The sequence below is a fragment of the Telopea speciosissima genome, chromosome 4 (assembly GCF_018873765.1).
Source record: "Telopea speciosissima isolate NSW1024214 ecotype Mountain lineage chromosome 4, Tspe_v1, whole genome shotgun sequence".
Taxonomy (NCBI): Eukaryota; Viridiplantae; Streptophyta; class Magnoliopsida; order Proteales; family Proteaceae; genus Telopea; species Telopea speciosissima.
This window is the reverse complement of record NC_057919.1, coordinates 1562360-1573796: the sequence shown is the minus strand read 5'-3', so window position 1 is coordinate 1573796 and position 11437 is coordinate 1562360. Positions and strand designations below refer to the sequence as shown.

General features: G+C 36.9%; 1 protein-coding gene across 1 annotated transcript; it reads right to left on the bottom strand.

Annotated features, from left to right (window-relative positions):
* Nucleotides 1-4784: 4784 nt before the first annotated feature.
* LOC122658146 (basic leucine zipper 4-like) lies at nucleotides 4785-5354 on the bottom strand. The gene has a single exon (XM_043853052.1). The coding sequence runs from the start codon at nucleotides 5352-5354 to the stop codon at nucleotides 4785-4787; it is 570 nt and encodes a 189-aa protein (XP_043708987.1).
* Between the last annotated feature and the right edge of the window lie 6083 nt (nucleotides 5355-11437).

Genomic DNA, 11437 nt, shown 5'->3' with positions numbered 1-11437 from the left:
ATCATTCTAGATAGGGATATTTTTTTCGGTCAAATTATTTTGTTAAATACATTAATGATGTAATGTAGATAAAATATAATTGCCATATGACAACTAACCAACTAATACATAATAGCAGAAAAAAATAGTGACAGAGGACAATCGATATCGTGGGTATGTAGGGAAAAGAGGGCCCCAGTTAAAAAAAAGAAAAAGTAGGAGGAGATCGAGCTGTTGCCACGTTTTTTTCCTTTTCATTGAAAAGTTGATAAAAAAAAAATTTCCAAAGGAATTTAGAGATATAGATCAGATCTTGTATGGGCGACCTGTCCACAGGACCGTGTTCTGTAGACAAAACAAGGTGATAAATGATCATCTTATTCACTCGAATAAGGCATTTGGATAAGGATGAAACAATCATTTTCTATTTTATTGTGTCTACGAAGCACGGTCCTGCCAGGCAACTCAATAGTGAAAGATCCAAATTATAAAATTTAAGTAAAGACCAAGTCTCGGATTAAAAAAAAGAAAATGAATAAAGTTCCTATCTCCTTTTCAGTCCAGTGATTCCGAGTCTAGTCTCTGGAATGGAGTCTGGTATAGACGTCTAGTAGTCTCTTTTAACAAGCTTACGAATTATCCAAAACAAATTGATAAATTCACCAGTGGTGAGTGGTGACTCACTACACCTTTAGGACTTAAGTTTTCCTTTGAATTAGAAAAGACTACTACTACTACTACTACTACTACATCTACGAAGTTGCAGAAAAAGCAAAAACAAAAAAAGAGACCTTTGCCAATTATCGTCTTCCCTCTTGATTGCAGAGATCACTATCCCCGTCCGCGTAAGGGAACTATTGATTGATTGAAATAGTGTACACTGTGAATATATAAAAATAAAAAGAAGAAATGCCCTAAAATGAGAGAGAGAGAGAGAGAGAGTTCCGAAGTAGAGTTATTAGTTTTGATCTTAATAAAGATTAAAGAACGTACTGATGATGATGACATTATCATTTTTTTTTTCCAGTTCAGCAAATGCGCACACGTGTTTCTTTTAAGTACGTTACGTACTTTCCTTTCCTCTTTATTATTAATCAACCTTCTTTACTCTATAGTCTATACCACAATGTACAATTCTCCTTTACCACGTAACTCACTGTGAGGATCTTATTAAAACATTTGGGAGAGGGTTTCTTTTCCTCTTAATACAAGGAGGGTAGTGTACCAATTTTTTTTCTTCTCAAAATATGTATTTGTAAATTCTCCAATGGAGAGAAAGATCGAACTCTCTCAAGCTGTATAAGCACCTCCTTGAGTCTTATCTCTCTCATCCCCTCCTATAACATGACCTCTCTGCCTCCTCTTGATTGAACCCACACAAAGTTCCAATCATCAAATGAATTTGCAAATCTAACAAATTCAATTTGTAAATGATTAAGATACACATAATACTCATGTCCCCAAATCAAGTTTTTTCTCCTTCACTATATAATTAAGAAGCATCATATAAATAAATTCAATGTAATAGCTAGAGACGAGGATATCGAGATGGATGAGTGGTAAAACTAAGAAAGATTACACTAAAAAATGATCATATATTCATATTAAAACTGCTTTGGGAGTAGCTCTAATACATGATAAACTATGAGAAAATCATTTGAGGTGGCATGGTCATATTCAATGAAAACCTTTGGATGCTTCAACACGAATGAATGATTTGATTTATATTGAAAGAACTAAAAGAGTTAGAGGCAAACCTAAAGTGTCCTTAGGAGAAGTGTTGACAAGGATCAAGTATGACCTCGAACAAAACTAATTGGAGGACAAGGATCCATGTAGTCAACCCCATTTAGTTGGGCTAAGGTTGAGTTGTTGTACTAAAAGGTAAGTAATGATTATTAAAGAAGAAATAATTAAAATGCACGGATAGATGACAAGGTGATCTATTTGGGATGAAAGATGTACAAGATCAAAACTAACAAAAATTTTAAAAACAAGATACGATATTTTGAAATTCACTTATTATTTACTACATATGGATTCTCAAAATAGATTTTGGGTCAGAATGCATTTTAGAAGTAAAAACAAAAAATAGAGAAGAACCTTTGGCTTGTATCCCCCATAATTATGTTGAACTCGATCATAACTATAAAACGCGAATGGCTTGATCTAAATCGAACACATCTTCGAGTCGGATCTAATTATAACACCACCATGCACCATCAAGGAGGACTACAAACCGGCCAGTTTTGACCTCTTATGCTGACTTTGAAGAACCACTTGTTTATACTTTTATAATATCTAAGAGAAGGCCGCCAATGTCCAAACTTGTTTCTCTGGTCTCATACACATGATTAATTTTCTGTTTCGAAGCATTAGATTGGTCCCAAAAGGACTGAGAACTCTAATACAAAAAAAATTATTCTATTTTTGGATATATAGTTGGCATTCTAGACTTGCTAATACCAGATAACTTGCTTAATTTGAGGACAAGTAACGGGAAGATCATTTGATTAATGTAATCATAAGAGAGATGGAGGTCGATCTCATGAAGGCTTCATTTGATATAAGGTAAATGCAAATATATTTTTTGGGAAGTGAAATGTATTTTACAGGAAAAATCATTTTTGGTACCCTTTGATTATAAAGGAAATACAAATATTTCATTTGATAGTGAAATATATTTTACAGGAATAATCATTTTGGATGTTTGATTATAAAGGAAATACACATATTTCATTTGAAAGTGAAATATATTTTACAAGAAATGCAAAAATATTTACCTTTACTTCTCTTGCAACCAAACAGAACCGAAAGAAAAATATATAAATTAGATAGAGGATTTATGATTACTTGAAAACACTGGCCACATGGTTGAGATCGAGAGCAGATCATGTCCTTGTACAAGTACAGTCCAAGGTCCTGTAGGGTAGGTCACATGGAATCCACTATGGGACCCGAGGGGGGGGGCTTGAACGATAATTGTACAAAGACATGATCCACACTCTTTCTGAAACACATCCCTTTGGCCACGAATATTTAGAACACTTAGTGAGTTTTGCATGGTCCAAACTTAATTGACTGAATCTTTGCTTATTGGCTGTGTGATGACTTTATTATTATCATTATATTTGATGGTTATCATGTAATCAATATAAATTAACAAAATAATATTAAGGGTTCATCAAATTAATTATTAAAAGAGTGATTATAGTGGAGCTTAGCAACAGTAAATTAACTTTTAAAAATCCCAAGTTGAATAAAGATACCTACCTAACCTATGGATTTGCGATATGACCTCAACATATTTCTATAAAGTAAGGAGAAGAGTTTTCTATCTATCTGGGAATGTAACCCCTGCGTCAAGGTGGGAACCAATGAAAACACACCCTAAAGCATGAGAAGGGGTGAGATTTTGAACTTTCATGGCCGGGGGGGGGGGGGGGGGCAGCAGATCGATCATTTCACCCCTCTCTTCTCCGTGTCTAGCTAGGCGCACGCGCTCTACGTCCGAACAGATTTCTTTTTCCATAAAAGGGATAAATAGTAAGGGTAACGTACAGAGACATTTTTCTACTTTGTACTCGTGGGATCGATATATCCATTGCATCTTTCATTGAGTGGAGGACCGGAGGTTGGGGTCTGTAGGTGGTGTTTGGCGTTGGTTGGGTCCTCAATATATATATCAAACAATCTTAATTAATTTAATTAATACTTTCTTTAAAGAAGGAAATTAAGGCCCATAAAATGGGTGGTAATCATGCAATGTTTAGGTAACAAACATTTCATCTAAAATAATGCAGGATCTCATCAATATTAATACTACTACTTATAATAATAAAGCAATAAAACAAATAAAGCAAAAAAGCAATAAAGCAAATAAAGCATCCCACATGACTTTAACCATTACATAAAATGATAGTACGTCTATATATATATATATAAAGGGATATAATTATAAGTGAACTTTCCCATATCTTCTGAAACTTTATCCAACCATAAATGGGGTTATATAAATATTTAATGGAATGAAAGAAGATGTGAATAGTACTGTTCCGTCATGCCAAATTTAGCTCAATGATAAAGGGTTTCCTTAATTAATCTCTACTACTTACTCATCCAACTTTAATTTTGCTTTAGTTGTACGCTTGTGCGCTTTGTATATTATATATATATATAGTACCTTGCATGTGCTTGATGATGTATATATATGTATGTATTGCCCTCTCTGTTCTGGATTCTGGATTTTGATTTCAGTGGACGTACTTGAAAACGAGTTTAAAATGATAAAATTTCAATAGAAACGATCGAGAAGAAGCTAAACTAACAAAATTATTAGAAAAAAAAGAAAAGAAAAAGGTAAGCTTCTTAGTTTTTACACAAGAGGAAGAAGAAGAGGAAGAAGATATCCCAACAATAAAAACCCTTAGCTAGCTTAGGTTTCACTGAAAACATATCCAAATTTTGTTTTCTTAAACCCAAATCTCATCACTTATATCTTAAACCATAATAAAACTTTAAAAAGTAGCCCAAAAACTGCCACTTGAGACTTTGGTAGCTGAAGTTGAAACTCCTCCAGCTTCTAAAATGTACAGTTGAGGAGAGAGAGAGCGAGAGAGAAAGGGATGGATGATAGATGATGGTGGACGTACTTAATTGTTGTTTGTCCTGTCGTCTTGTACTTTTATACAAAAAATAGAAACGATGACGTTATTTTCGAGTCCGGATAGGAGTTGGGACCTGGTAGTAGTAATAATGGGGTTAAGAAGGAAGGAAGGAAGGAAGGAAGGATGGATTTTAATTTTTTAGGCAATTAAGGAGGGGGGTTGTTGTTCGTTGATCACTTCGTAGATGGAGGAGGAGGGGAGGGAATTGCATGGCGACGGGGACGAGAGGAGGAGTTGGTGTTGGAGCTGGCGGAGCACCAAAATCCGACGGAAATCCGAGAGTCTTTGCTTGAGAACGACGGACTCCGAACGGAGCCGGTCGTTGTCTGTGCGCATGAGGTGGCAGTGATGATTCACGAAGCCCAAACGGTTGGCAATCTCCCGGTTCTCGGTTCGGAGCCGGTTCATCTGGTTCCTTAGGCCTTCTAAATGCCTCTGTTTTCGCATTCGAGACCGCCTGGCCGATTCACGATTGGATATCATACGGCGTTGCTTACGCTCGTCCACGGCGGAGGCCGAGAAAGAGACCGGCGGCTGGTTCGATGGTTCGTCTGAGCCGGAATTATTGGAGTTGACAGGCTCGGGTGATTGATCGGCATCCTGGTTGGGTTGGAAGAAGGAGAGCAGGTCATCTTGGTTCTCCCAAGGCGTGAAACCGCCTTCGAAGACCGGAAAGGGCAATCCCAAGATGGTTTCGGAATCCAACATGGTAACAGTCGGAGGAGGGACTTTAATGATAATAATTTTAAGCAAACAAGGAGTGGAGGAAGGACAGAGGGAGAAAGGGAAGAAACGCTGGGTATGAGTTCTCTATTTATGGATCCAAGCCCACCTCCTCCATTATTGTTTATTATTTTTATTTCTTTTCATTGTTCTTTTTTTTATTTATTTATTTATTTTTAGTGGGATGGGGGTGGGAGTTACTGTGTGAGGGCGTGGTGCTGGCTGCTGTGACTTCGAGAGGTTGAGACAAATGAAGTGGTGATGAGTGAAGATCAGTGAGGTTGAGAGAGGAGAGAGGAGAGAGGAGAGAAGGACTTGTATTTACGTTGCTTGAGAGGGAAAGTATAATATAGCTGACGACGCCTGTGGTAGGGCCGTAGAGGGCTTCTTTTTCTCTTTTCCTTTTGGTTTTGATTGATTTCTTATCCTTCTTATTGAGAGTTGAGAACTTGAGATGGTGGCTGGAGCCTGGAGGTGGAGGAAAGTAGGTTCGCCGCTCGCCTTATACGATATAATCCTATTATTATTAGGAAGTTGAGTTGGGAGGAGCACTTAATATAATAATAATAAAGTAAGTAATAAAGAGAAAGAGAAAAAGTTAAAAGTTGGGTTAAGAGCGGAATGGCGGATCGATCGTGACCTCACCTGTGTGAAATGTGAATGGGGGAGTAATGTAATGGGAGGTTGTGTTGGGTTTTGAAAGCTCTTTTTGGAGTAGAAGAAAGAAGACTAGAGAAGAGGGGGGGGGAGGTGAGGGCCTATGGGGTAGAGTTTGGGTCACTCCAGTCCAGTGAGTGTGACATAAGCTGGTGGGACCCTATTCTCCTTTGAGGAAATAGCTTAATCTCGAAGGAACGTTGCGGTACCTGCTACCCTGGTGATGGCCGGGTGATGGCTATTGAATGGATATTTAGCAATCCAGATACCCGCCCATGAAAATCCAAACCACCACCACTTCCTCTTCTGGCGGGAAGGGGCTTCTCAATTTATGAATTGTGATCATCTCTACCAGCTGCTCACTCCTCTCCACCAAGAGACGCAGATTTTCCTTCGCCCACCAAAGATTTTAAACTCGGGTGTTAAATCGGTCTATAATACCCTACAATCAACCCCCTCCTATCTGAAAACCTAGTGATCGGATCCAATTCAAAACCCCTAAATCGGCTAGCTGCTCCTGAATGTCCAAAATTGGAATTGATCCTAATGGATTCCAATCCGAATTAAGTGAATTGATTGGTTCAAAATTTTAAAATAACGCCTCACCCATCGAATCACTCACCAAACTGATAGACGTCCACACATTTCATTCATCAGTGATGATTGATGTAATCATATGACCATACATCCCTCTTTTGCCAAGTGGCTCCTATGATGGACTACTGACTATTGACTAACTAACTGACACCCCCACCGATTCCCCCTCTGAGCTAGAAGAGCTCAGCGGCCCAGCCATGGTATCTTGTGGGGGCACAAGTGTCCGATCTGGCTCTGTACCACTGATCCGTATCGTATCGACACAGAACTCAGCTTCTAATGACTGACGATGTTAAGTTGTTTTTTTTTTAATTTGTTTTCCCCCTTCTTCTCCTTCCTATTACAAAGTAATTAAAGTAATTTAATAGTAATTAAGAACGGAACAAAGCACTAAAAAGAAAATCATACTCTACTTATTAATGCACGTTAATGATAACGAAAGCTGCCGACCGCCTGCACGATGAAGAATGCTCTCCACCATTTTATATTTAAACAAATTGACATAATCTTAATTTCTTCTCAAAACACTCCTCTATCTCGTGTGAATCTCTCCATTTAGGTGCCTGCCTTTCAGGATGAGTAAGAGTCATTTTTGTGTACAATGTTGGAAATTTTTAATTGTAATTTTGATGCTTTCTTCTTCCCTTTCAAAGCTTGACATATATGCTTTAATTTCAGTATAAAGAGAAAATTAGGATGAGTTTGGAGAGTCACACATGACCTAATCATCCCTCTGGATCCATGATTGATCGAGTTGATAATAATTGATAAAGCTAATCATCCACTACTATTAGCAGCTAGCAAGAGTAGGGTTTTAGTAATCGGTATCCTTAATTTTTGGCCTCGATCTCGATACCAATCAATCCGGATTGGATCAATCTAGATGTACGTTTATCCTATTTTCTTTAAAAAAAATAAAAAATAAAAAAATTAAAGTTTTTTACATTTTTACCCCTTTCTGTACCGATCCAACAAAAATTTTCCTTTAAATAGTAAAACTCTTCCCACCCCCACCTCAAAAAAGGTGCGGAAAAGAAAATTAAAAAGACACCCATAGGTTGTAAGGGTGTTAAGATCCTTTTTATTTTTTTATTTTTTGGGAGGTGAGATTATAAGGGATAGATCCAATTGGCATTAGCTAGATAACTATTCAGGGATTTAGTATACGGTATCGGTTATCATAGTATTGGTCTTAATTATTTGATATCAATACTGATATATACTGATCGACAGTACTATTGGATTGATCAAATTGGACCATTTGACCCAGAAAAATATCGATACTATTGATTTTTGGACCTTTTTACCCTTCAATGATACTATAGTGCGTGTAACTACCATCCTCCTTTGTGGACGTGTAAGTATTGGAATAAGACCATGTCTACTATGGTACTACCGTTGGTAAGTGTATTTAGCTGAGTACGTATAGTGTGTTGAGTTGTTAGTGATGAAATCCCATGTTTTTGAAGGAATTTTAAGAAATGAAGGAGAAACACCATTGTGTTCTCATTCATGCATGGTTATTCCTTCTCGATCTATATATCATTCAAGAAGATAAGGTGTAATTAAAATGAGCATTGACATTGTTCCAAGAGTCTCATCCATGATCCAACCACCAAAAGGGTGGGATGATCGAAGAGAGAATCTCTTCATGTGAGTGAATAATTAAAATTAATCCTTAAGAGACACTTAAAATATGGGAAAAGAAAGGATATATACGACAGTAGTTGTTGTAGCACACGTCCTCTAGCCCATATACCTATATTTATATATATATATATATATATATATACTCATTAAAAATGTATGTTTTCTGTGTAGGTATATGATGATACACCGTACCGGCCGGTCATTAATGAATTTATAGTAGTGTTACACTCTTTGTTATTGACTTGACATGTAAAATGTCAATATATATAAGTGAACCATGCACGTACGTATCTATCCCTCTACCTTCCTCCCTTATAAAATATATAAGTTTTCTTATAAAAATTGAAAGGGAAGGAAGGTAGGGGTAGAGAGATGGAACATGCATGAATAATTATTATTATTATTATTATTTTCATTTTAGATGATTTGCTCGTATATTCAAACTCCAATAATGTCAATTCAGATCGTCATGAAAATCTGAGTTTGGGGACTTAATTATATCGGGCACGCAAGTGTACACACACCCCACCTTTCCCTGGAACACACACACGCTCACACACACACCCATGAGAGTCAATGAGTGGAAGAGTCAGTCTCAGGTTGTCATCATCAAGTGTGAGGATCAGAAATGATCGATCAGAATCTCACTGGGTGGGGGGGGGGGGGAAATGAGGAATATTCAGGATTCAGGAGTTAGAGTTAGGTGACCCGTGTCCGGCGTCCACTTTCTTTCATTCATCTAATAATAATAATAATAAATCCTAAGATTATTATTGTTAATTTTTGGATAGGTTAAGTCTTAGATATTCTTCTAACATTTTGATTTTTTTCCCTCTCTTTTGTTGTTTCTCCTTTAATTTTCTAATATTGTGTTGGTGACAAAGGAAAAAAGGGAGCAAAATCTCGTAGCTAGCTAGCTAGCTAGCTAGGTGGGTGGGTAGTTGGGAGAGTGGTTGATTGTTGGGCCATGGCCTAATGGGCCACGCCAACAGGGTAGGGTGTTTATATATATATTGTACAAGAATCAACAACGTAGATTATTATTATTATTATTATTGATGTTGACAATAAATAGTTGGCATGGGAAGAAGAAATTAAGGACAGTAAAAACAGCAAGAACATCATCAAGTAGTGTTAATTGGACAAAGTAAAGTATCTCATATATCTCAGTTATAAGGGGTAAGGGGGATCGAGGCCGGGCGGCCGGGATATATAGATACTTATTATTAAGTAGACAGAGTTGGCAGCTGAATCGTCCGGCGTTAATAAAGAGAAAGAGAAAGAGAAAGAGAAAGAGAAAGAGTTAATTATTAAAAGGAACAATTTACGAGTTGTGGAGAAGAAGAAGATGGGAGGCATGAGGCCGACACGAAAAGTATCAATGCGAATCTGAAAAACATGGGGGACAACCCAATTAAGACGTACTCTTGTCTCTCTTACCTTTCCTTCTTGCTTTAATTAATTCGATCTTCACTTGTGATTATATATTGGACTATCCTACTACTATATATCCTCCGAGGCCCATGGGCTTATTCTATGAATGCACTCGTTAAAATGAAATTGTATAATAATGATGATGATGGCAAGGAATATTCTTGGTAGGTAGTTGTTTTAGTTAGAAAATTAATTAGATCATTTTTTTTTTTAAAGTTCCATATATATATATATATATATGCAAAAGTAGTAATTAATCCAAGCTAGCTAGGTTCCATATATACTTGCATGTTCTTAATTAGGTTCTTCCTTGCATGCGCCTACATTACTACATTTTTTCTTTTGAGGGGGTTCATAACATGCATGCATGGATGGTTGGGTAAATGTACTATAAAGTTAAAAGAAGAAGAAGATCGAAGAAGATGAGTAGGTAGGTAGGGTAGGCTTCATCTGAGACCGATCGATGAGATAGATACATATAATACCCGGCCCTCTCAAGGACTCGATCTCCCGATCATATATAAGGCCTGCTCGACCTGTCTTCAATTCAAGAATAAGATACAGTTAGTTAGTTAGTTAGTTATTAGCCTCCCTTTAGAGGAAGGAATAAATGAAAGAGGTTTCCAATATTATATATATATATATATTATTCATTTACAAAGGAAAGAAATAGGGATGCATGGAATAATAATAAGGAGAAGCTGCAGGATATATATTCAAATTTTTAGGTAGTATTGGGCCATGGGGCTGGTATCAAAATTACAAGCTAATTAATTACTTAGGGATATCGCGAGATGATCGAGTAGTGTGTCTGTTAAGCCAAGCAGCCACGTACGACTACTGAATTTATTGAATATGATCCTCAGTCCTCACCGCTTTTGCATGTCCAACAAATAAGGTGATACTCTGAGAAGGTACAAATTAAGAATTGCGGCTGTGGAGACTCCAGATTGCTGCCTGCTCTCTTGTTAAGTAAACCAAAAAAACACCACCCATCAATATCATTCTAATAAAACCGGTTGTTCTCTAGGTTTTTTTTACTTCACAATACATTTTAAATCCAAAATCTATTTCAAGAATACATACCAAACACTAACTTTATTAATGAGATTAGATTAAAAAAAACATAAACTCGGATTTTTAGGATGAGGTGTTATATATAGGGGGCTCACATTGTTAAGTAATTAAAATGGTGGAAAACACATTCAATGGTATTTAATTTTATGCAAGGGAGAAGCGGGGTCATTTCATGTCACAATCGATAAAATGTGTCAAACCTTGGCCTCGACTCTTGACAAACAAATAACTCAAGTTTGTAGGAATGATCACTTCACAAACTTTTAGAACAAAGTATCTAGCAATTTATTTTTATAGACCCCACATGAGAGATCCTGTTTCCATCTGAGGAAAAATTGGACAAGAAACACCGGTCACAATAATTGATCAAGCCTTACCTAATATGGGTTTCGGTTGGGTAACCCCCAAGAAACCAAAAGAGATTTTTATTATAAATATAGAATGAGTGATTGATATAAACAACTCTCAAAGCCCAAAGAAAGGCATAATGCATGACTTAAAGGGGCAATACCTACTGCCACTCCCAATGTTTTGGTTTAACTAGGGATGGCAAAATCTCCACCAACACATCTGACCAATTGTTTCTCGACAAAACCCGTGATCTTAGTTGGAAGTTGGGACAAAGAATTTGGAAAACAACTTCCAATTTCTTT